The 24,263-nt window shown below is 57.4% G+C and overlaps 3 protein-coding genes across 3 annotated transcripts; all 3 read left to right on the top strand.

Moving 5' to 3' along the window:
* Positions 1-1,041: 1,041 nt before the first annotated feature.
* Positions 1,042-8,847, top strand: ATP6AP1 (ATPase H+ transporting accessory protein 1). Its single transcript, XM_061136218.1, has 10 exons — positions 1,042-1,210; positions 1,430-1,556; positions 4,379-4,453; positions 4,716-4,909; positions 5,430-5,470; positions 6,205-6,290; positions 6,659-6,897; positions 7,371-7,418; positions 7,503-7,734; positions 7,960-8,847. Exons 1-10 carry the CDS (start codon positions 1,059-1,061, stop codon positions 8,167-8,169), a joined length of 1,404 nt encoding a protein of 467 aa, XP_060992201.1. The 5' UTR covers positions 1,042-1,058; the 3' UTR covers positions 8,170-8,847.
* Positions 8,848-9,465: 618 nt separating this feature from the next.
* Positions 9,466-15,342, top strand: GDI1 (GDP dissociation inhibitor 1). The gene is made up of 11 exons (XM_061136178.1): positions 9,466-9,620; positions 10,706-10,813; positions 10,972-11,071; positions 11,220-11,354; positions 11,820-12,018; positions 12,280-12,411; positions 12,967-13,066; positions 13,416-13,587; positions 13,891-14,035; positions 14,161-14,215; positions 14,306-15,342. The coding sequence occupies exons 1-11, from the start codon at positions 9,576-9,578 to the stop codon at positions 14,456-14,458; spliced, it is 1,344 nt and encodes a 447-aa protein (XP_060992161.1). The 5' UTR covers positions 9,466-9,575; the 3' UTR covers positions 14,459-15,342.
* A 744-nt stretch (positions 15,343-16,086) lies between these two features.
* FAM50A (family with sequence similarity 50 member A) lies at positions 16,087-21,692 on the top strand. The gene is made up of 13 exons (XM_061136381.1): positions 16,087-16,300; positions 17,359-17,443; positions 17,542-17,641; positions 17,885-18,030; positions 19,470-19,546; positions 19,652-19,718; positions 19,861-19,922; positions 20,152-20,228; positions 20,506-20,560; positions 20,765-20,813; positions 20,904-20,974; positions 21,063-21,173; positions 21,285-21,692. The coding sequence occupies exons 1-13, from the start codon at positions 16,190-16,192 to the stop codon at positions 21,291-21,293; spliced, it is 1,020 nt and encodes a 339-aa protein (XP_060992364.1). The 5' UTR covers positions 16,087-16,189; the 3' UTR covers positions 21,294-21,692.
* The last annotated feature ends 2,571 nt before the right edge of the window (positions 21,693-24,263 follow it).

Genomic DNA, 24,263 nt, shown 5'->3' with positions numbered 1-24,263 from the left:
CAGAGAAAGATGAAAGTCTCCCAATTCATTTGAGGTGATGTCTCACATCTTCTGGCTCTAGCTTTCTCTCTCCTCTCTTGAAGGCAAACTTTGAGAAAGGAACAATCGACGCTGTGTCTCCACTTCCTCACAATGACATCACTCTTACCAAACTGGTGTTGTGAAGTACAAGCAAGTTTTCTGTCCTCATCTTACCTGCTTCCTGGCAGCAGTCGAGACTGACTTTGTTATTCATGGCGTCCTTGAAACTTCCCAGGGTTTTTCCCCTCCTCCTTGATGCTACTCTCCGATTTTTCTTCTGGATCGTCCTCCCTGCCCCTAATAAGTGCTGGTGTTTCTCTGGACGCTCTCCTGGGCGTCCTGTTCTCTCCTTACCCGTATAACGGAGGGTCCAACTGCGGGAAAAAGAAAGCACTCTTGCTATTCTAAGCATTCAGTTCAGTGGCTCAGTCAGGTCCGACTCTTTGCGACCCCATGGACTGCAGCACGCCAGGCCTCCCTGTCCATCACCAACTCTCGGAGTTTACTCAAATTCATGTCCATCGAGTCGGTGATGCCATCCAACCATCTCATCCTCTGTCGTCCCCTTCTCCTCCCGCCTTCAATCTTTCCCAGCATCAGGGTCTTTTCCAAAGGAATCAGTTCTTCGCATCAGGTGGCCAAATAACTGACTCATTGGAAAAGACCCTGATGCTGAAGTTTTAAAACAGGGAGACGGTAAGCCGTGAGTGCGGGGACTAGCAGAGTCCCACCCCGCCCAGTACCTCATGCTGGGTCGCAGCCGCCTGCATCCGCAGATTGGCAGGCGGGCTGTGGGAACCAGAGGAGCGCTGCCCCGCCCCCTTAACTATTTGGAGCGTGCGCGCCCGGAGACCCGTACAGCCAACCAGCGAAAAGGAGCGGCTGTGAGTGACAGCCACATCATTCAATCGTCTGAGAGCCTGGAGAGCCGTCTTGCGCCCAGACCAATGGCAGCTCAAGGCGGACTTCGGGCGGGGGCGACGGTCACCTGATCCGCGGCGGCCGCGGTGGGTCCTGGCAGTGGAGGCCGAGAGGTTATGATGGCGGCGACAGCGGCGGCTCGGGTGCGAGCGGGGACGCGGCGGGCCCCAGCGCTCTGCCGGATGCCATGGCTGCCGCTGATGCTGGTGGCGGCGGCGGCGGCGGCGTCGGAGCAGCAGGTGCCGCTGGTGCTGTGGTCGAGTGACCGGTGAGCGGGGCGGGCTGCGCCGCGCGCCGCGGCGGTTGAGGTGCCCTCGCTCGACTCTGGGGCTGTCCTTGGCGGGGGGCGGCGAGGCCCAGGGGGGCTGTCCCTTGTTCGGTGGCCTGTAGCAAGGGCGCTGGCTCTGGGCCCCAGGCATCAAGCTGGGAGCCCACGGGCTTCGGATCTCAAGCCCCCGCTTGAAAGCACCTCTCTATCCCCTGCCAGAGGCCTGTGGGTTCCTGCGGCCGACACCCACGAGGGCCATATCACCAGCGACATGCAGCTCTCCACCTACTTAGACCCCGCCCTGGAGCTGGGACCCCGAAATGTGCTGCTGTTCCTGCAGGACAAGGTGCGCCTCCCCCAGCCCTCTCTCCCTTCCTCATTCAGGAGACAGCCCCCTCTGCCCCAGGACACTGAGGCCCATTCCTCCAGGGAAGCTGCAGTGACCTTGTCCAAACTGCAGGGAGGTGTGGTTCCTTCCTTGGGAAGGCCTGCGGAAGAACGTTCAGAGGGAATGGTGCGTGCCTGCTAAGTCACTTCAGTTGTGTCCTACTCTTTGCGACTCTATGGGCTAATAGCCCAGCAGGCTCCTCTGTCCATGGGATTCTCTAGGCAAGAATACTGGAGAGTGGGTTGCCATGCCCTCCTCCAGGGGATCTTCCCAACCCAGGAATCAATCCTGGGTCTCCTGCATTGGCAGGCAGATTCTTTACAGTCTGAGCCACCAGGGATGCCCCTAGTCAAGAACAGTGGAGTGGGTTGTCATGCCCTCCTCCAAAGGATCTTCCCCACCCAGGGATCGAACCCACATCTCTCTATGTCTCCTGCACTGGCAGGCGGGGTTGTTGTTGTTGTTGTTTTTTAAACACTAGCGCCACCTGGGAAGCTGAACAGCTAGCAAAGGATGGTTTCCATCCATCTACCTCTGGGTTATGGGCACAACACGCTTCCACTGAGCCACTCTTCCAAGCACGGGAATGGTGAGGGCCCAGAAATGGCACCCACTTGATTGGGGGAAATAAGGGGTCAGAGGCCAGATGCTGATTGAGTGCCAAACTCTTGCCTGACTTACTACATGGGAGGGATGATGAACCCTGTTTACAGATGAGAAGCCCAAGGATGGCAAGTGACTTGCCCAAGGTCACATAGCTAATGGGTGGCAGAGTTGTGATTCTGACTGTAATGATTGTAAGACAGAGAATGGAAGAATGATAGATTGCTTACTGAGTGCTTCATTCATACTAGCTGAACTGATGTCATTATCTTGGTTTTACTGCCTAAGGAGCTAAGGGTTGTAGGATCAGCTGAAGTTCATGGCTTGCAAGCCCCAGGTTATTCCAGCTTGAGTCTGTTGGACACCCCTCCCCCACTGTGATTTTGTGCTTATACCCAGCACACTGTTTACCCTTCCATCTGGGCATTTCTGCCCCTAAAGCAGGTATGCAGACCACAAGAAGATTCTAGGGCAGTGTAGGATTAGTGTTTGCGAGATTATTGAGCTTCTGCTTGTCTGTTCCTCATTGGTGACCCGTTTGGCTCATTCCCTTTGTGATCTTGCTCTGTGGGCAGGGGGTGGTAGCTGTGCTGGCCTGTAGTCCTTCCAAGAGGTGGTGAATAACATAGTCAGACTGGAACTCAGTTCTAGTTCTACTGCTTACTGGACATGTGAAATACTCTGCAAATGCCAGTTTCCACATCTGTAAAAAGACACCACTGACATCAGAGGGCGAGGAGCAATTCTGATAGTCCATGTAAAACATCTGGCTGGTGCCCCCCCACCCCCATCTGATGGTATTCATTCATTTGTCAAATATAGACTACCTACTCTGTGCCAGGTATTGATTAAGTGCTGGGGACATAGAAATAAGCAGAATCACCCAAGCCCCTACTCCAAAGAAGCTAACAGTCTTGCGAGGGTGAGAGGTTTACGTAAATGCTAAGTTGGTATGACATAAGGTCAGCACTGTAGTCCTTAGACAAGAAGGAAGCAGACTCAGAGAACAGAGTGACTGGCAATGCTGTGTAAGATAAAGATGGAGTAGGCAAGCGCTCACTGGAGTAGGCAAGCGCTCACTGAGGAGGTGGTATTGAAGCAGAGATCTAAGCGGAGGTAGAGATGGAGCCATGTGGCTGGGGGAGGAAGGTATGCATTCCTGGCAGAGGTAACAGCAGGTGCAAAGGGCTGGGCGAGGAGTACTCCTGGTGAACCTGTGGAAGAGCTGGTGTGGCTGGAGTACAGTGAGTGAGAGAAAGGCGTAGGAGATGGTCAGTTGAGGAGCCTGGAGATGAGGGGGAAAGGGGTTGGTCGCAGTTCTAAAATGTGGCAGGAAGCCTTGGGTGATTTCGAGCAGGGAGTGTACACAGGCTTTCGGAATGATAGCCTCGGCGCCAGAGAGGCTCAGGATTCCTGCCCAGAAGGGCAAGGAGGCTGGGCAGGTGTGTATACTAAACACAGTGACATCAGGGAAGCTGATTAAGATCACCTCTGGGCCTCCCTGGGAAAAGCCAGAGGAAGCTGGGAGTTGGGGCAGAGAGCGGAAGTTGAAGGACATCCCTAGGTTGTGGAGATTAGAAGGATGGGGGTCAGGGTGATTGTGGTCCAGAGTGCTCAGAAGCCTTCAGTGGTCGGTCCAGTGTGTTCTGAGATCTTCACCTCTGTCCCCTTCCACCAAAACCGGGGCAGGGAGGGGGGACTTCTCACCCTCCTTTGCAAAGGGTCCTGTGCAGACTGGACAGAGGCAGCTCCAGCTGTTGGAGCTGGCATGTAGGTTCTCTTTTTCTGGGCCTTCCGCCCCGGGGGCATGCAGTCAGTGTTCTTGGCTGCCCCCAGCCCCCTCCCCGCAGCTTCCCTCTTTTGTCACAGTTCCTCTTATCTCCAGGCAGGCTGCTGACTCTTACTCCTGAGGTTATCACGAGCCAGCTGCCCACACATTTTCTCTCAACCCCATGACCGCCTTCCTTGTCTTCTCGCCCTGCTGGGAGTGTTACTGGCATAAAGAAAGAGAACCTTCCACGCCCCTGCCCCTAAAACACACCCTCATGCCCCAGATCAAACCTGCCTCTAAATGAGATGTTGCTGGCCCTGCAAAAATGCCCAGGGCCAGTGTCTTCCCCCTGCCCTGGCCCCACTTCTGTCCAACCTTCTGAGGCTGTTTCCCTCCCTTCTACTAGCTGAGCATTGAGGACTTCACAGCATATGGTGGTGTGTTTGGAAACAAGCAAGACAGCGCCTTTTCTAACCTGGAGGTAAGAGTCCACACTCAGCCGGTGACCCTGGAGGCCACTCTGTGCCCCCCTCCACCAGCATAATAGGAACTGTCCCCTCAGGAGCCAGAGACTTTGGCTCGACAGGGAAAGGTTGAGTGTCAGGTCCAGGGGTGTGGCGTGTTTTGTTTCTTACCTGGAGTGAGACCCGGCGTAGGTGTGCCTTGCCACCAAGGTCTGGGTGGCTGGCCCTGGTCCCATGGCCCCTTGCTAACTCATCTGCCCATTTCTCACCTGTCCCCAGAATGCCCTGGACCTGGCCCCCTCCTCTCTGGTGCTTCCTGCCGTTGACTGGTACGCGATCAGCACTCTGACCACTTACCTGCAGGAGAAGCTCGGGGCCAGCCCCCTGCATGTGGACTTGGCCACTCTCCGGGAACTGAAGCTCAACGCCAGCATCCCGGCCTTGCTGCTCATTCGCCTACCCTACACAGCCAGGTATGGCTGGGCCTCTAGCCTCAGGGCCCAAGCTCTGGGGGCGCAGCTCTGTCCAGGCGAGCCATCCTCCACTTAGCACCCTGAGGCCCTCCCAGAGGGCGTCTGTCTGGACAGAAGAGGCAGGAAGGCCCTCCAGCCGGGTTGGGACTTGGGAGTCAGTGCCCAACATTGAGGTAGGCCTCTAGTGCCTCCTGAGATGAGCCAGGCGTGGGCCTCGCTAGTGGGGAACCAGCCTGCCTAGCGGGGACTGTTCATGGAAAGGTGGCAGGGAAGTGATCGGGACTCCGGAGCTGGGGGAGAAGGCGCAGGGGATTCCAGGCAGGGCCGCGAGATGAGCAGAGGTCCCGGGAGTGGGGACTGGTGGTGGTGAGTGTGGCTCTTGGAGGCCCAGCTCGAGTGTGCTAGGTGGCGGGGCTATACCAGGGAATGACAGGGCCTGGAGGGGCTTCAGGAGGCAGCCCAACGGGTGGCACAGAGCCATCAGGATTTGGGCGGCTCGAACTTTCTGTCTCTTCCCTAGCTCGGGTCTGATGGCACCGAAGGAAGTCCTCACGGGCAATGGTGAGCAGGGTCGGGGAAGGTGCAGTTTCCATTTTTATCCAGCCCTTGGCCATACGGAGCTGGCCTGGGTTCCTCAGCCCCTTGGTGCTCCCAGGGGGCCTGGCTACTTCTCCGAGCCCCTGGCAGCTGGGCAAGGTCCCCAGGCCTCGGCCCAAGCGTTGGATGCCCAGGGGCCTCCTCCGCACAGCCTGGAGCCAGCTTCCACCCAGGCAGCCTGCACCCTAAGGTCTGGGGGTTTAACACTCCAGAACTGTTTCAAACACCAGTTCCGAGAACTTGTCTCCCTTGCACTAGAGAGGACAGTTCTTCCTCCCAGAAAGGTCACCAGAAACTGGCCATGGTGGATTTGGCGTTTTTGGTAGCAGTCTCTTTTCTCTGTCCACCTGGGGGAGGCGGTGACTGGGGCCATGGTATCCCAGGGGAGGCCGTAAATGGGTGGGATGAGAAGTGGCTGTTGAAATGGAAAACGCTACTGGGGGTTTATGGGAGCTGGCTCTTGGAGGGGCTCAGTGTCCCACCCGGGGACATGCCAGTTGCTAGGGTGGGAAGGGCTTCACAGTGGAGACGTCTAGGGGTGCCCACCTCCACAAAGTGATCTCACAGAGTGCCATCCAGAGAAGGCACCCAGAGGGGGCATAGAAGGGCACAGCTTGCCCCTCCCGGCTTCTGCTGGGTACAGTGGCTCTGAGGGGCTGCCTCTGACCTGCATCTCTGTTCTCCCCCTGGCCCCTCAGATGAGGTCATTGGGCAGGTGCTGAGCACACTCAAGTCAGAAGACATCCCCTACACGGCGGGCCTCACGGCGGTCCGCCCTTCTAGGGTACGTGCCCATGCCCAGGGCTCCAGGAGGTGTGGTCGGGGAGCCTGGAGGGGGGCTGGTTCCTCCTCTGGGCAGGTGTAGGGGTGGGGGGCATGGATGAGCCACGAAGTCAGGCGACTACTGGCCATCTCGTCCCATCAGCCTTATAGGCTGGTGTCTTCGGACATGAAGTCCAAGTGTTCCAAAGTTTCAAAGATTAGCAGTGTCACAGAGGCTTAGGGGAAAGCTGCTCAAAGGAAGCTTTTGCCTATGAACATCACTGGTGGGACCAGAGATGGTGCCCAGTGGGGAGAGGAAGGGCAGGCTGTCTGGTTCAGGGCCCACCCCCAGGGCTGTTGAGAGAACGTTTTGTGGGCTCTTGTTTGCAGGTGGCCCGCGATGTAGCCATGGTGACTGGGGGGCTGGGTCGCCAGCTGTTGCAGAGAACGGTGGCACCACCTGCGATCAATGCCCCCGTGAGTTACAATGACACTGCCCCCCGGATCCTCTTCTGGGCTCAAAACTTCTCGGTGGCATATGGGGAGCATTGGGAGGACCTGACCTCCCGCACCTTTGGGGTCCAGGACCTCAACCTGACTGGCTCCTCCTGGAACGACTCCATTGCCAGGTGAGGGCAAAGTGTGTGCCCCTGCCTGGGTCTGTGTTGGGGGGTGTTCAGCATGAGGACGCAGGTGGTGGTGTGGGGTGGGGCTGCTGCTCAGAGCTCTGCCTGCTCACGCCTTCTCGTCCTTAGCTGGGGCCTTGGTTGTTAACGGTTCCTAATCACCCTGGATCCCGGTGCCACCCCCTTGGGCAGCCTCACGGCCCAGCTGAGCACCTTCGGCAACCCCAAGAGGGAGTCTGGGGGTTCAGGGAACCGAGAGGAAGGAGCCCTCCGCAAGATGGGGCACCTGTGTGCTACTTGGTTCCTGACTTGGAAAGGGATGAGGCCTCAGGTCTCCTATATGTCAGTCGAGGGTGCTGGTTCTTCAGGTGGCTCTGTGTGAGGACCCGGTGCAGCTCAAGTAGGAGACCTGAGGGCCTTGCTCAGAAGTATTTTCAAGGCCATCCCAGAGTCTGAAAACTCCTCTTCCTCCACAGGCTGGCGCTGACCTACGACTCACTCTTTGGGACCATGGTGACATTCAAGTGAGTCTGAGAGGCAGGTGCGGGTGGGCTGCTGTGGCTCCAGCCTCTCCAGCTGCCTGACCCCCCTGCGGCACAACCCCCCAGGTTCACGCTGGCTAACCGCTTCTACCCGGTGTCTGCCCGGCACTGGTTTACCTTGGAGAACCTGGAAATCCACAGCAACGGCTCCGTCGCCTACTTCAATGCCTCCCAGGTCACGGGGCCCAGTATTTATTCCTTCCACTGCGAGCATGTCAGCAGTGAAAACAAGGATGGCAACCTCCTTGTGCCTGACACGCAGCCCTCTCTTTGGCAGATGACTTTTCGGGACTTCCAGGTAGGAAGAGAGGAGGGACTGTCTGAGAGTGGGGGACCCCTGGCTGGAGGAGGGGTTTGGGGAGCAGCAGAGACCTGCGAAGGGTCTCCGGGTTCTTTCAGGTTTGGGCCTGGGAATGTAGCTTAGAGTTCCATCCCCTTGGTGCTCTCTTCCCACCAGCTGGGGAACCCCCAGCCCTTACCGGGCCTCTCAGGGTGGGGCCACTCAGTGCTTTCTGTCCCTCAGATCCAGGCCTTCAACGTGACAGGCGAGCAGTTCTCCTATGCTAGCGACTGTGCAGGCTTCTTCTCCCCGGGTATCTGGATGGGGTTGCTCACCTCCCTGTTCATGCTGTTCATCTTCACCTACGGCCTGCACATGATCCTCAGCCTCAAGACCATGGACCGCTTCGATGACCACAAGGGCCCCACTATTGCTTTGACCCAGATCGTGTGATTCCACACCTGCCGGGGGTTGAGGGCGTGGCTGGGGTCCAGGTTGTCACCTCCCCATCAGAGGCCCACTGGGCAGGAAGTCTTCTCCCTCTACGCCATCGCACGACTCCCTGGCTCCCCTTAGCTTGTCAGGCTACCTGTTCAAGCTGCTGAGTGTCTTCCCTGGACTGCCCACTCCCCACCACATCTCTCTCCACAAGGTGTATATATTTCTGCATAGATAGTAGACAGATTTCCTAGGCTTGATCATTATAAAGGTAGGGGCTGTTAGTTCTACAAAATCCACCCCCACTTCTCCTTATTTATTCTCATTTCTCCACCTTCGCTTCTTGCTGTTGATAGTGCTTTTGTGTAGCCAGCCCTCCCTTCCCAGGCTCTGTGGGGTTCCTTGTAGCAGCCAGGAGCTGTTCCGTTACCTGAGTTGGGGGGGGGGGGGCGGGGAGTGTGGAAGTACTATTTGTCCCGCTTAGCTGGCGTTATTGATTTAGTTTTTGGTGATGTGCTAACAATAAGCCGTACACTGGGGTTTATTCCTTTGGCCTAAGAAGGAAGGGACCTCCATGGCAGGTGGGCTGGGTGTGATCACGGGGTTTGGGGCCTGTTCCTGTCGGGAGAACCCGGCAGGAGCCCCGGGGTGCTCGTGGTTTCCTTCCGAATAAAATAAAGATGGGTCGCCATGCTTGGGCCTCTTGTCACTCATTTCTGCGCTGGGCACAAGGAAGGGAGGATGCGCTTGGCTGACGGCCGAGAGAGGAGGCCCGAGGATGGAGAGATGGAGGCCGTCCCGCGGGCTGCTTTTCCAGGGACCCAGGGGAGGCCGAGAGGGTCGTTCGCAAACTGGGTTCCCCCCTCCCCCGTCCCCGCCTCAGCGACTAGGGGAGGGCGGGGGCCGTCAGCGCCTGGGAGAGGGAGGCGGGGGAGACGGCCACGACAATAGTCGCCCCCACGTCCCCAGGGGCCCGCCTCAGGCTGCCGCAGCAGCGCGCGCCCAGCCGGCGGGGCCACGCCAAGCTTCCCGGGGCGGGGCGCGCGCGGCTCTCGCGCACGGATCCCTGGCGGGCCTCAGCACCGTCTGCCAGGCCGCCCCGCCCCGCCTCACCGCCCTCTTTTCGAGGCCCTCGGCGAGGCGGCGCGGCCCGCCGAGTGGCGCGAGTGCTAAGAGCCCGGGCCCCAGCAACCCTCCCCGGGAGGCAAGCGGGGACAGCAGGGGCCCCCGGTCGGCGCGGCGGCGGCGGAGGGGAGGGGCCGGGACTCTTTGACGTGGCGGAGGGGTCGAGAGGCGCCGGCGCGCCGCCATCTTTGGTCCACTGCGGCGGCTGCGGCGGCGGCGGCGGCGGCGGCCGAGGCGGCGGCGGCTGTGGCGGAGGAGGAGGAGGAGCCGACGGGCGCTGACACCGAGGCCTGACCATGGACGAGGAATACGACGTGATCGTACTGGGGACCGGACTCACCGTAAGTGCGGCTTCCAACGTCCAGGGCGCCGCCTCTCCTCTTCCCTGGGATGCTGCAGCCCCCGGCCGCATCCTCCCCTCAGTGCTGGTGCGGCGCTGTTCGGTCCCCGAAAAGACAGCCCGTGCCCAACCCCCGTGATGCGGCCTCCATCCCTGTCATGGTCGGTCTCCCAAGAAGCGGCCCCTTTTCTGTATGTCTCTCTTGACCAATTCCCCGGGCCCGACCCCCGGCCCCTACCCAGGACCAGCTTAACATCCCCTCTCATTTTGCGCTCATTCTGGCGGGGATGTCGTGGTACCTCCGTGGACCTCCGGTCAGGTCGGGGCTGGGGGGAGCTCGGCAGGGTGGGCTTTCATCCTGCCTCCCCAGGTTCTCAGGGGGCCCGAGGACCCAGGGAATGTTCCAGAAGGAGCCGCGGTGAAGACCGTGACCACATTCCTGCTACCCCACCCCGGTTTCCCATGGAGACCTCGGGGCTGAGACGTATTTGCAGCCTTTGTCCTTGGGTTGGTGACAGTGACTGGTGAGGGTGTTTACCCTCCCCCGAACCCTGTTGGACTGCCTCCCTGAGAGACGCCTCTCCCACAGTTGGGTGTGGAAGCCCCTACTGTGGCTGGGATGGCTCTGGGTCAGGGGCTTCTCTTTGAGGAAAGCGGCCCAGGGTGGGGCCTCGGATTTTGGCACCATGCTAAGCCTTTCTTTACTTCCCTTTCGGGTCCTTTGCTTGTCCAGCTAGGCGATTCCTGTGTTTTATCTGCCTTTTTGTGGGCTTCTAAGTCTATAAGTGATTTTCTTGGCATCTTGGTTGCTTGAAGACCATCCATGTGCCTACTGGATACCCTCTTCCTTGTTCACCTTTTTGCCCAGCAAGGTTATAAAACGAAACCGTGGTTAAATGAAGCGCCTCCCCCCACCCCGGCCCCAATTTTAGGCAAAGCGACCAGCCACAGATGCAAGGAGCTGTGTGTTGAGGCAGAGGCCCTTCAGGTTGACTCTCCCCTCAGGGTTGGAGTGGGGAACATGGTCAGGGCTGCTGGTGGGAATGTGGGCAGATGGGAGTGCAGTGAACATTGCCCCTCGCTCAGGAATGTATCCTGTCGGGTATCATGTCTGTGAACGGGAAGAAGGTGCTGCACATGGACCGGAACCCCTACTATGGGGGCGAGAGCTCCTCCATCACCCCCTTGGAGGAGGTAGGCTGCTCCGGCCCGGGCCTGTCCCTCATTAACCTCTTGCATGGGGGGCTGAATGAAGCAGCTCCCCAGGCTTTCTGGGTGGGGGGCGGGGGCGGGAGGGAGTTCCTTGAGATGCATCTCTCTGTCTCTCTCTCTTCCCTCTCCCCTGCCCACAGCTGTATAAGCGTTTTCAGTTGCTGGAGGGGCCCCCTGAAACAATGGGCCGGGGCCGAGACTGGAACGTTGACTTGATCCCTAAATTCCTCATGGCCAATGGTGAGGGAGATGAAGGAGGTATTGTGGGGGGCGGGATGATTGGGACGAGCAGAAAAGGGTCAGACTGCAGACCAGGGGCAGACAGACCAGCTCAAGCTTGTGAAGGGAGCCACACTGACCTTGTTGCCTTGCTCACGCCACTCTGCAGGGCAGCTCGTGAAGATGCTACTGTATACAGAGGTGACACGCTACCTGGACTTCAAGGTGGTGGAGGGCAGCTTTGTCTACAAGGGGGGCAAGATTTACAAAGTACCATCTACCGAGACTGAAGCCTTGGCTTCCAGTGAGTGTGGGTCCTGTGAACCAGGGAGTCGGGTGGGTGGAAAGCGGGGACAGCTATCAAGAGCGGGGTGGCCCTTGCTGCAGGTCATGTTTCTTGTGCAGTACCAAAAGCCCCTTGCTCTGTCATCCCGCTGTGTGCACCCACTGGTTGCCAGGAGAGGAGTCCAAGTGTGAAGGGAATATGTTGTTCTGGACAGATTTCAGCTTTTGACAGGGGCTTCACCTGATCAGTGAAACATCCCCAAGTGTCAGAGCCCGGAGGGCCCTCAGAGGCTGTCCAGCCAGACTCACTCTTGGTACAGTTGAGGAAACAGGCCAAGAAGCACAGAGGGGTTAATTGAAAATCACACAGTGGTTGGCAAGAGAACTCTGCTGGGAATTAGGGCGCCTGCTTGCTCTGCCTGCCTGGCAGGTGGAGAGGTTCACGGCCCACACCTCAGTGGTACTTTGCATGTGGCCCTCGCAGACCTGATGGGCATGTTTGAGAAACGGCGCTTCCGCAAGTTCCTGGTGTTCGTGGCAAACTTTGATGAGAACGACCCCAAGACCTTTGAGGGCGTCGATCCCCAGAACACCAGCATGCGTGATGTCTACCGGAAGTTCGACTTGGGCCAGGATGTCATTGACTTCACTGGCCATGCCCTGGCGCTCTACCGCACTGATGAGTGAGGGGAAACTGGCATGGCAGACAACCCCTTAGCTGGCCCACGCCCTCCCCGCTCCTGCCTGCTGCTCCCTTGGGTCACCCTGCCTACCTCCTGTACTCAGCTCTGGTCTCACTCACCTGTCGCCTTTTCTGTCCCTTGCCTGCGTTTGACCCATGGCCTTTCCCAGGCCTGCAAGGGTGGGAGGGCTGGCCTGATGCTGGGGTGGGGGTGCACTGGACCTTCTGCTCTTGGAGCCTCTTCTGACCCTATTTCCCCCAGCTACCTGGACGAGCCATGTCTTGAGACCATCAACCGCATCAAGTTGTACAGCGAGTCCCTGGCTCGGTATGGCAAGAGCCCGTATCTGTACCCACTCTATGGCCTTGGCGAGCTGCCCCAAGGCTTTGCAAGGTGAGGGCATGGCTTCTGTCAGTTGGCAGTGGAGAAGGCTGAGGCCAACAATGGAAAGGGCCCTCTTGGGCATCTCCACTGTGTTTTGTTATTTTTCCACTGTGGACTTAGTTTACTTCTTGCCATCCTCGGGTGATAGCAGCCCAGTGGGGGCACTGAAGTGCAGAGATGAAGGACCACAGATGGGCCTTGCTTGGCTCCTCGCTGGAGTCAGATGGCACGAGGACTGGGCCTGTGGCCTTGAAACCTCGAAACCTCCGGTCGGATTCTCCAAAGCCATTCATTCTGTTCCCTGGGACGTTTCCCTGAGGAGCCACCCTCACACTAGCCCTTTGCTGGAAATTTCTGGCAATAAGTCTAGAGAGGAGGAACCCCTCCAGGTTCAGTCTTGAGGTCCTGGCAGTGACAGAGCTTGAAAGAGCCCCCGGGTCTCCTGAGCTCTGCCTGCCTGAGGCCACCTTCTCCATGCCCTGTACTGCTGGAGTCAGGGCGTGCAGTAGCGCTGGTCCCCATGTCTCCCAGGAGGCACCCTCATGGTCCCTCTCCCCACTGTAGATTGAGTGCCATCTACGGGGGGACGTACATGCTGAACAAACCGGTGGACGACATCATCATGGAGAATGGCAAGGTGGTGGGTGTGAAGTCCGAGGGCGAGGTGAGCCTTCCTGCTGCACAGGCACGCTGGTCTGGGCGGGGCTTGGCCCGTCCTTTGAGACACACTTCCCGGTCACCCTAGCTCTGCTGGAGCTCCTGCAGCTCAGCTGGGCACCTCAGCCTGGGGACCAGGGCTCCAGAGGAAGACGATAGTCACTGCTGTCAGCAGACAGCTGTGGTTGAGGGCCCACCTTCCCAAGGTGCAGGAGAATGTATGCTGTGGGCAGGGTGATGGTGACAGCTCTGGGGAGTGGCCCACCTGCCAGAGCTGCCAGCCCTCCCTGGGCGTCATGGCTCTCAGACATCGAGGGGGGGTCGCCTAGGGCCAAGGCTTTCTGGTGCTTTCACAGGTAGCCCGCTGCAAGCAGCTGATCTGTGACCCCAGCTATGTTCCCGACCGCGTGAGGAAGGCTGGCCAGGTTATCCGTATCATCTGCATCCTCAGCCACCCGATCAAGAATACCAACGATGCCAACTCCTGCCAAATCATCATCCCCCAGAACCAGGTCAACAGGAAGTCAGGTAGGCCAAGCCCCATGCGACTTCCTCCAGTGTGTTCTCTTCTTCGGGGTAGCCCTGTCTTGCCACCCTCCCCCACCAGCCCATGGGCTGGCTCTCTGCCCGATCCTTCCACGGAAGAGCAGGGATCCACATCACGATCCCTGTGCCTTGAGGCCCTAGGAAGGGATGCTTCCTCTCCACAAGGGTGGCTGCTGGGATGTGGCCAGCTCTGCAGGGCTGGGCAGGGGCAGGAGGGCCCAAGTTGAGCTTGGCCCCCAGGAGCCTCCCACGTGCCCCTGCTAACAGAGGCCTTCTTGTGGGCAGACATCTACGTGTGCATGATCTCCTACGCACACAACGTGGCCGCGCAGGGCAAGTACATTGCCATTGCCAGCACCACAGTGGAGACCACAGATCCTGAAAAGGAGGTTGAGCCGGCCCTGGAGCTGCTGGAGCCCATTGACCAGAAGTGAGGGGCTGGGGGGCTGGGGCTGGAGCTGGGGGGAGGAAGGCAGCCTGGGAGCCAGAGGGCGGACATCAGGGAGGGCAAAGCTGATCCTGAGACCTGTTTCAGTTTCTCCATCTGCCCCTCAGGTTTGTGGCCATCAGTGACTTGTATGAGCCCATCGATGACGGTTCCGAGAGCCAGGTAAGCAGCCTGTCCCAGCCCTGGCTCCTGGCTGCCAGCCCAGGGCCCCTGTCCCGCTCACCTTGGGCCCTGGGTGCTGGCTGTTTCCAGGTGTTCTGTTCCTGCTCCTACGACGCCACCACACACTTTGAGACAACCTGCAATGACATCAAAGACATCTACAAGCGCATGGCAGGCTCCGCCTTTGACTTTGAGAACATGAAGCGCAAACAGAATGATGTCTTTGGGGAAGCTGACCAGTGATGGCTGACTCCTAGCCCAACCCCTGGTGCCCTCTCCCCCAACCTGAGTCTGTTCTTGAAGGCCGGGGAGACGGGTGTGGCTGGGCGTCCCCGTTTCCAGCATCTTCTGCTTCCCCTACCACATTCCTGTCACCCACCTCATTGATTCACTGACCAAATCCTTAACCTTAGTGATGGTTTGGGAGACGGGGGGGGGGGGGTTGGTTAGTATCCTCCTTCTTGGCCCTTCCTTATCCTGGGAAAAGGGGGTTCCTCTCCTTGTGTGTGTATCTTCCCCCCACCCCTAATTCTTCTGCTCTGTTTGGGAAGAACATGGAGGAAAGCTGACTTCTGCCCCCGTTGCTCTTACCCCCTACTGTAGTGGCCTTTGGAGATGCCCCCTGCCTCCCCCCACCAACTCTAGTGTGTTGGAAAGAAGGGGCCCTCCCAGCACAAAGTTACATTCCCTTCCCTAGTCCACCCCCATAATTTATTCTAATTTATTAACTTTGGCCCACCCTGTGTGAGAAGGGAGCCCTGTCCCCTGCAGCCTCGCGATGTGCCCTAGGGCTGTGGAACAGCTACCCTGGCCGGGCTCGCCTGACCCTGGCAACCCTGGCGCAGCTTGGGAAGGGAGAGGGCTTGGGTGTGGCCCCGTTGGAGGTTGATCTTGTTTTTGTTTCTTGTCTTCGTGTCCACTGGTACTGGCTGAGAGAGAAAAGACTTGTGAACAAAGCAGAAGGAGGTGGGAAAATGGATCCAAATCCCCTGTGCCCTGCCCGCCCCTATTCCTTCCCATTAGTGGTGGGAAATCCTTATCTTGCAAAGTGAATGTGTCCCTTTCCCCATCCTCTAGTGTATTTCACAGAAAACAAACTCTCCCAATAAAACTGTGTTGAAATCTGAGCCTAGATCTTTAGTTTTTTCTTCTCAAAGCTGTTGTCAGGCCAGGGCCTTGGCTCCCTGGGCTGCCCTGCTCTCCTACACAGGCTTGGGACTGCACGTTTAGCTTTGTTGCTGATGGCTATAAAAGGTGACTTCCGTCATCAGGGAATTGCAGAGCTCCTGAACTGAAGGGAGCAGGTCACATCACCCTGCCCAAGGCCACACACTGAGCTAGTACTGACACCAGGACTCCAACCCTTGGGGGTCAACATGAGGGAAATGGGAGACGGGTCCGGCCTGGGGTGAGGGTTGAAGTGGCAGAAGCAGAGGCACAGGGCCCCTACCTTCAGGCCAAGAAGGAGGAGGAGGCAGAGGGGACTCAGGCCCAGTCTCGTGGCCTGGGGAAACATGACTGGGGCCCAGTCCTGGGAGAGGAGTCAAAATCAAGGAAGCAGAAGTAACCAGAGGGGCTTCAGGCAGGGAGGCAGCAAGGGGACTGAGGGGATCTACCCTTAGACTGAGATAAACACTGAAGAAGTGAAGGGTCCGGGGTGGGGGCAGCCTTGGGGTCAACAGAAGGAAGTAGGACTGGGGACCCAGCCTCAGGCCGGGGCTTATTGTTATGAAACTGATAGGGAAGCTAGGAAGAGCGGGATAGTCCAGCCTCCAAGGGCCGGCGGGGCTGGGCCACTATGGGGCGGGGCTACCGGTGATCACGTGTCTGGGAGGGGCGGGGCGATGCGGCTACTTGACCCCTGGTGATTGACGTCACGGCGCGGGCGTCAGCGAACCGAGCCGCTGTCTCCACAGCCGCTTCAGCTCCGGAGACCCAGCCAGTCCCATCGCCGTCGCCGCCGCCGCCGCCGCCATGGCTCAGTACAAGGGTGCCGCCAGCGAGGCGGGCCGCGCCATGCACCTCATGAAGAAACGGGAGAAGCAGCGCGAGCAGATGGAGCAGATGAAGCAGAGGATTGCTGAGGTGCGGGCCGGGCCGGGCCCCTCAGAGCAGGCGCTCGAACCTCCGCCCTGACTCCCCGGGACCCCGCGCGACCCTGGGCGACGGGACTGAGTGCGGGCGGCGGGTTGGGGTGGGAACGTTGCTCGCCGATCTCCAACAAGGGGCGGAAGCGGGCCGGCGACAGTCTGCTCCTCTGTAAAATGGGCCCAGAAGGCTGAGTCGAGCTAGATTGTGACGGGCCTGCAACAGGAAGGAGCCACATTAAATGGTTCCATGTGTGGCAGTTGGGGCGATTGAGACAGCATCCTCCTGTCTCTCTGACCCCTCAGCCCCGAGAGTCAGGCCTCTGCCTGGGTTCAGTGGCTATCAGGAAGGGCGGGGCCCCAATCACTCTGCTGGCCACTGAACCCGTTTCAACTAACAGAGGCAGGCAGGAGGGTCCTAGGTGCTAACGGGTCACTAAGGGCTTCTGTGAGTGGCCGCTGGTGATGGGCCACCCCACTTAGGTCTTTGGGGGCCTTGGGTCCCGTGGCAGCTGAGAAGTGGCTGCACGCTGAGGCCCGACTGCTGCCTCAGTTTACACTCAAACCCCAACCCGGCTGTTGCTGTGTGGCCAGACAGGTTCATCTCTCTGTGGAGGTCCATACAGTGGTATGCAGTGGAATGGGGCAGGCCTGGAGCGAGGGGGCCTCATGAGGGAGCCACACTGCTCAGTGAGGGTCTAGGCCCCCAGCTGCTCTCCACTTTTTCTTGTCATTCCTTGCCTTGGGTCTCCAGAGCTTCAGCTCAAGAGCTGAGTGTGAAAAACACCAAAGGCAGGTAGGACCCACGCATCCAGGCTACTGAGTGAGCAGGATATGTGGACGGACCAGAACAGTGCAGGGAAACCACCCCACTTGGCTGCCTGGGCACTTGGAAGAGCCTCTTACAGCCCCGTGGGACCCTCCATCAGGCAAAGGGGCCATGTCTTTTCCAAAGCCACATCATAGTCTAAGGACCCATTTGGGATGAGAACCCAGGTCCCCACTTCCACGGTGGGGTGGCAGGTGGCCATCATCCCTGCTCTGCCTCCCGGACAGGAGAACATAATGAAGTCCAACATTGACAAGAAGTTCTCTGCGCACTACGATGCCGTGGAGGCCGAGCTCAAGTCCAGCACTGTGGGTACGCAAAGCATTCGTGCCCCCACTCCCGGCCTGAGGCCTGCTGCATGGTTCGCTCTGCGTGACCGCCTTTCACCCCCCTGTCTCCTTAACTCGCAGGTCTTGTGACCCTGAACGACATGAAGGCTAAGCAGGAGGCGCTGGTGAAGGAGCGGGAGAAGCAACTCGCCAAGAAGGAGCAGTCAAAGGAGCTGCAGCTGTGGGTCCTCCCCTCCAGATGGAGCTCGTGTTTGAGGGCGGGTGAGGCCATTCCTGCTTATGGAAGCCGGGGGGGGGGGGGGGGGTCAGAGCCCTGCTGGTGAACTTGAAGGGACCCAGGGCAGTAGGACTCTGGGTCTGCACTGCCTGGGACCTGCCCTGCACTGAGCACACAGGTAGCTCTGGGTCGGGAAATGGGCCTTAGGAGTGGGGACATGCATGGTAGCCCCCTATGCCTTGGCAGGAAGCTGGAGAAGCTGCGAGAAAAGGAGCGCAAGAAGGAGGCCAAGCGGAAGATCTCCAGCTTGTCCTTCACCCTGGAGGAAGAAGAGGAGGCAGGCGAGGAGGAGGAGGAGGTGGCTGTGGACGAGGAGGAGCTGGAAAGGGAAGGTGAGGGCAGGGTGGGTATGGGTTCAGCAGGCAGAGCTCTGTCCTTGATACTGGGTCTCGAGTGAAGAAGCACATCCACCAACAACCTTGACTGCTCACCACATTTGGGGCCTTGAACCTCAGAAGCTGGAGCAGGGGAGAGAGAGAGCCAAGTCTTCACCGTGGCAAAGCTCAGTGGAGGGCTTGCTTTCTGGTGGCAGACTGAATGGGAACCGGGTGTGCAGTCCCTGGGCGGGGTGTGAGGCTCATGTGACTGGGGCACCAAACTGTTAATTGTGTTTGAATAATTTCAGTGTAAATTGACACAACCACAGACATTAAGTGGCTGCTAATTGGACAGAGCAGCTCACTGGGGCCAGGGGAGAGGGGATGATTTGAGTTGGACCTTCAGGGTGAGGGGAATTTCATTAGCACCCAGAGATGTGGGGAGTCAGGAGGCATGTAGAGTTGAGAGATGAGTGTGCCCAGAAGTGGAGCTGGTGGGAGTGCACACATTTTAGGACTAGGGAGGGTGCAGCTGCAGGCCTGGAGCCAGTGGGTGGTTAGAAAGCCTAACGGTCTGGGATCCGTATGGTAGAACCGAGGCAGGGGTTGGCACAGGGACAGCTTTGAGCCGAGCAGCCAGTGCTGTCAGGAAAAAGAATGAAGAGCCTGCCAGCTTCTTGGGGGAAACCCTGGGATAGTCTTTGTACTATTTAGTAACATTAAGTATTTGGTGCCTAAAACATTCCCATTGGCAGGTCAGTTGTATTGGGTGTTAGCTGCATCTGTGTGGCAGAGGCTACCTTTGGGACAGCACAGGTCTAGAAGGAGGCTTTCAACCTCACTGTGTCATTGGGGCTTTGTGGGTGCTTCCCCTCCCCCTGGAGATTTTGTTTTGGGGGCCTGGCCGTCGGTAGCCAGTGTAGAATGTTTTAAAATATTTATTTGGCTACACTGGATCTTTCTTATGGGATCTGTAGTTGCAGCTTGTGAACTCTTAGCTGTGCCATGCAAACTTAGTTGTGGCATGTGAAATCTAGTTCCCTGACCACAGTTGAACCTAGGCCCCTTGTATTGGGAGCATGGAGTCGTAGCCACTGGACCACCAGGGAAGTCCCCAGTGTGGAATTTTTGTAAGTTATCCAGGCTCTGGAACCCTTGCCCTGGAGTATGGGCTCATCTTCTAGGTCAGCGGTTCTCAAAGAATGATCTAATGACGCTAGGGTTTCTGAGACCCTTTGGAGAGGTCCACGAGGTCAAAAGCATCTTCATAATCCTGTGAAGACATTCTTGGCCTTCTGTACTCTTGTTCTTTCATGACGGTGCTGTGGATTTTTCCAGAGGTTATGTGACATGGCATGACGTCCTTCCTCTGACAATTGATAGAGGTGATACAGTTGTCCTCCTGAGGCAAGGGCCATCATACTGTTGACTTCTTGTGTCTTCTTTTGCTCCAGAGATCACCACAAAGAAGAGGAAAATGGGGAAGAACCCAGATGTGGACACAAGTTTCTTGCCTGACCGAGACCGGGAGGTAAAGGCGGCATGACCCTGGCAGAGGCTTTCAGTCAGGAAGCAGGGGCCACGTGTGCCCCCTGAGCAGCCCTGGGCCTCCCTGCTTTGCCCATTTCTCTTCCAGGAGGAGGAGAATCGGCTCCGGGAGGAGCTACGGCAAGAGTGGGAAGCCAAGCAAGAGAAGATTAAGAGTGAGAGCTCCTGGAGTGGGACGCGTGTGTAGCCTGGGGCAGGGGCCGTGCCTGCTTTCCTATGAATGCTGCTCTGGGCAGTGCCCTGAGCCCCAGGGAGCTGGCAGGGGTCTGGAGGCCAAGCAGCAGGTCTGTCTTGTAGGTGAGGAGATTGAGATCACCTTCAGTTACTGGGATGGCTCTGGGCACCGGCGCACAGTCAAGGTAGGCGATGTGAGGCCTGCACCCCATTTCCCTTGCTCTTGAGCCCAGCCTTCCAGTGGGAAGAAACTCAGTCCTGACAAAGCCCACAGACCCCTTGGCATGAGTGGCCTGGGGGGAGCAGGGAAGAGGGCAGTGAGTGTTCCGGGGTGCCTGCCATCTCGAGGGCCCCTCTCTGGGCTTCCATCCTCCTTTCCCAACCCCTTGGTTTCCCGCATGCCTGTTCACACAGATGAAGAAGGGCAACACAATGCAGCAATTCCTGCAGAAGGCACTTGAGATCCTGCGCAAAGACTTCAGCGAACTCAGGTGGGGCTGTGTGGGCATGTGAGTACATGTGAGCGTGTGCACCAGATTCTGCAGCCTCAGCCTGGCACCTGGGACCCCCAAGTGGCAGCTCCTGCTTGCAGAATGCTGGGCACTGCGCTCCCGAGAAAGGAGTTCAGGCCCCTTTTTCCATCCCTCTCCCCATGGGGAGCTGGGGTAGGAAGCGCCTTCTGGCCTGGGCTGCCTGCTAGCCTCGTAGGCCTCCGGCTCTGGTGTCTGGTATCCTTGGCCAGCGGCTTCCTCGTCTTTTCTTCCTCAGATCGGCAGGGGTGGAGCAGCTCATGTACATCAAGGAGGACTTAATCATACCTCACGTTAGTCCCTTCTGTGTCCTTGCAGCCCTAGGTGGGGTGGTAGGGAGGGTCTCAGGCTTTGGTGCACCCAGGGAGTTCGAGGGGGCCCCTTCTGCTCAGGGTCTTTGGCTCAGGTGAGCAGGGTCGGAGCCGGGCTTGCAGGCAGGTAGCTGCAAGACACCGAAATGAGTCACTTGCTGTCACTTTCCTGTGCTCGGCTTGTAGCACCACAGCTTCTATGACTTCATCGTCACCAAGGCTCGAGGGAAAAGTGGTGAGTGCGCCTGGCTGCGCCCTCCTCCCCGAGCTTGCCCCTGTTGTAGGGTGGCAGCTGAGAGGGAGGCCTGGACCCTTGTCCCTGCAGGGCCCCTCTTCAATTTTGACGTTCATGATGATGTGCGGCTGCTCAGCGACGCCACTGTGGAGAAGGATGAGGTATGCTTGGGGCCCACCTGGGCGGGGAGGAGGGCTCGGGCATCCAGCGGCCCTGAGCAGCAGCATCTGGGCCTCGTCCCGTCCTCAGTCGCATGCAGGCAAGGTGGTGCTGCGGAGCTGGTACGAGAAAAACAAGCACATCTTCCCCGCCAGCCGCTGGGAGCCCTATGACCCCGAGAAGAAATGGGACAAGTACACGGTATGGAAGCCCTCGAGTGCAGGGTGGAAGCCCAGCCGGGCTGGCAGGCTGGAGGCCCAGCCAGCCCCACTCTGCTCACCTCTCCTCCTCTGTCCCCTCATCCTACACCAGATCCGATGATGTGGCAGCAGTGTGGCCCCAGCTCCCTGCGGTCCCCTCCTCTGGGCCCAGGACTCCGGGTGCCCGGCTCCCCGCTCCTAAGATGGGATCGGACCTGCTCAGCCCCTGCCCTGGCGCTGTTGTTTCTTGCCTTTCTTTCATGACACTTGGAGCACCTGATGTGTGTTTTGTCTAAAAACTTTTTTTGATCAAGCTAAAATTCACTTACAGTGAAATTCACCGTTGTGATCATGTGAAAGTACACCACACAGGGGTATTGCGTACATTCACGGTGTTGTGAATCACTCCTGAAAGAGACTCCACGTCCATTAGCAGCCAGCCCCTCACACCCATTAGTCTATTTCCTGTCTGTTTGGATTTGCTTATTCTGGAAGTTTCTATAAACAGAATTATACAGTATCTCTGCTTTCTGTGTCTTGCAAGAAAGAGTGTGTTTTTCAGGGATTTGAGGGTGGAAGGAGATTGGGTAGAAACATGAATCTGTGGAGGCAGGAGGGGGCACTTGTGATCCACTGGGGGCCTAGGCAGGCCCAACTGTCCCTGTAGCCAGCATGTCCCCACCACAGCCCCTATGTGGGTAGGAAGGCCATTCCTCCCTGGGCTGCCCACCCAGGCCCCTAGGTCTCCTTTGTGTCTCCCAGCGGCCCATTCCATAAAGGCCATAGCTGTCCTGTGGCTCCCAGCTGCCCTGTGTCCCCATCACAGCATTTCTCCCCAGTGCTGACACAGGAAGGCCACTGTGGGTGCCCTGTACCCACTGCTTGCCCAACTAACCCTGGCAAGCTCTGTACACACTGCCCTGGGGCTGGCTGCTCTCATCGCCCCCAGGGGCGCAGGCCCTGGCTTGAGGGTGTCATTCATGCCCCACCTCAGCGGCCCTTGCCAACTCTTAATTCTCCTGGACCCAGCTCCAGGAGGCTAAGGAAGGTAAGCTGTCCACCCTTCTTCGCTTTGCCTCCAAAGGGCAGTGGATAGCCCACAGCCAGTTGTGAGCATGCCAGCTCTGGGTCCGGCCCCACCTCCCAGGCCGCTGGGCAGAATTGATGGTAATGGTGGGCTCTGCCCAGTGCAGTCTCCCTTGCTCTCCTCATTTGTGGCAGGGCGCTGTCAGCCCTGTCCTGGGGAGGCCCATCTGGCAGCTAGGAGCTGTCATTTGGGCTTCCTCACCCTGTGTCTGAGGCAGGGCCATCTGGGGTCACTTGGAGGAGGGAGGAAGGGAGCATAGGCCAGCTCCTGGGGCACAGCGGGGAGGGGTAGGCAGGCCTGGCCCTAAGCCCTGGATGTGGGGGACAACTCTGAGAAAGTCAATGGGGACTTTTGTGGGGTTTCAGAAACCCCAGAGAGGGAATCCTCTGGCCTGCACCAACCCTCTCCTGCCCTCTTTGAGAAGCTACCAGAAGAGTGGCTTCCTGCGGAGAGGGAGCCCTTCAGTGGCTCACCCAGGGCTGGATGGTTTCTGAGGGATGCATGATGCGATGAAAACCCAATGTGGTCAAATAAATAAAATCAAAAAGAAGACATTTCCCAACAGCCTCCGCCTCTGTGCAGCTTGAAGGATTCCTAGTTCTCTGCCCAAGGATTGAACCCACGCTCCCTGCAGTGGAAGCACTGAGTCTTAACCACTGGACCGCCAGGGAAGGCATAATTAAGTTTCCAGAGAGTGATAGATTTTTCTCCCTACACCTCTCCTATTTGTAGCATGATCACCGGGTGAGAATCCTGGCTCCCCAGCTTCACCAACATGGTACTGTCACTCCTGAGGAGGGGGGACACTTATGCAACCTGAGATGGCACATGTGGTCTCTCACTGGGAGATTTTTTTTTCAATTGAGGAAAAATTCACATAACATAAAAATAACCATTAACCATTTAAAAATGCACATTTCAGTGGCATTGAGTACATTTCACAATGTTGTGAAGCCATCACCCCTGTCTACTCCCAGAATAATTTTATCACCTCAAAAGGAGAGAAGAGCGGGTAGGGATAAAAAAAGAGAATAAATATCTGTTGTTTTAGCTACTCAGTTTGTGGAACTTTGTTTTGACAGCCACAGGAAACGAATAGCCCTTACTTAGACCATGGAGAAAAATGAATTTGACATGGGTTGCAGACCTAAAAGTAAAAGCTAAAACTTAAAAAAGCATATAAATGAAACAAGGGGGGAAATCTTTGTAACCTTGCTCTAGGCAATCTTGGCAAAGTTTTCTTGCACAGGATACAAAAATGAAAACTTTTGCTCTTTAAGAGATATGAAAATGAAAACACAAGCCAGTAGATTCGAGAAAAGAAAATATTTTTATGACAGAGGGGTGGTACCAGAACACATTCACACAGACATACACAAACTCCTGCAAATCAATAAAAATTAGACAAACATCCCCATTTCTTTGTTGCTGTGCTGCATGGCATGCGGGATCTTAGTTCCCTGACCACAGATCAAACCCGGGTGCCCTGCATTGGGAGCATGGAGTCTTAGCCACTGGACCACCAGGGAAGTTCCTGCAAACAGTGTTTAAACACCGCACTTTCACTTTATACCTTCAGTTTTAAGACAAAAGAAACTAAACAACAAAAATCCTGCAAGGAAATTTTAGACTTCTCTTAGGTTTGTTTGTCCTAGGGACGAATACTTGATTCTGAAAGTGCTCTCTATGCATTATTAGAGGATCAAGCAAATGAGTCAGTACATCAGTGGTGTTGGGAGCCAGGTCTCCCAATGCTAAAGGGAGATACAAATATACACTGGGGAAAGGCTAGGAAGTTTTGGTGTGGAATTGGAGTGGGGCCATCAGTATGTATTCACGACATTTTTATATACATAGCCTGTGTGTAGGGGTTTCCCAGGTGGCCCTAGTGGTAAAGAACCCGCCTGCCAATGCAGGAGATGTGGGTTCAATCCCTAGGTTGGCAAGATCCCCTGAAGAAGGGCATGGCAACCCACTCCAGTATTTTTGCCTGGAGAATCCCAT

This window comes from Dama dama, chromosome X, assembly GCF_033118175.1.
Source record: "Dama dama isolate Ldn47 chromosome X, ASM3311817v1, whole genome shotgun sequence".
NCBI classification, from domain to species: domain Eukaryota; kingdom Metazoa; phylum Chordata; class Mammalia; order Artiodactyla; family Cervidae; genus Dama; species Dama dama.
The sequence above is the reverse complement of the archived record's forward strand: the minus strand, read 5'-3'. Positions and strand labels throughout refer to the sequence as shown.

Bases quoted from the DNA above. Each gene is read 5' to 3' on its own strand.
- GDI1 (XM_061136178.1), top strand. From the start codon at position 9,576: ATGGACGAGGAATACGACGTGATCGTACTGGGGACCGGACTCACC. The intron at 10,814-10,971 runs GTAGGCTGCTCC...CCCTGCCCACAG, and splicing joins CCATCACCCCCTTGGAGGAG to CTGTATAAGCGTTTTCAGTT. The intron at 11,072-11,219 runs GTGAGGGAGATG...GCCACTCTGCAG, and splicing joins TAAATTCCTCATGGCCAATG to GGCAGCTCGTGAAGATGCTA.
- FAM50A (XM_061136381.1), top strand. From the start codon at position 16,190: ATGGCTCAGTACAAGGGTGCCGCCAGCGAGGCGGGCCGCGCCATGCAC. The intron at 18,031-19,469 runs GTGAGGGCAGGG...CTTTTGCTCCAG, and splicing joins GGAGGAGCTGGAAAGGGAAG to AGATCACCACAAAGAAGAGG. The intron at 19,719-19,860 runs GTGAGAGCTCCT...TCTGTCTTGTAG, and splicing joins CAAGCAAGAGAAGATTAAGA to GTGAGGAGATTGAGATCACC.
- ATP6AP1 (XM_061136218.1), top strand. From the start codon at position 1,059: ATGATGGCGGCGACAGCGGCGGCTCGGGTGCGAGCGGGGACGCGGCGG. The intron at 6,291-6,658 runs GTACGTGCCCAT...TCTTGTTTGCAG, and splicing joins CGGCGGTCCGCCCTTCTAGG to GTGGCCCGCGATGTAGCCAT. The intron at 6,898-7,370 runs GTGAGGGCAAAG...CTTCCTCCACAG, and splicing joins TGGAACGACTCCATTGCCAG to GCTGGCGCTGACCTACGACT.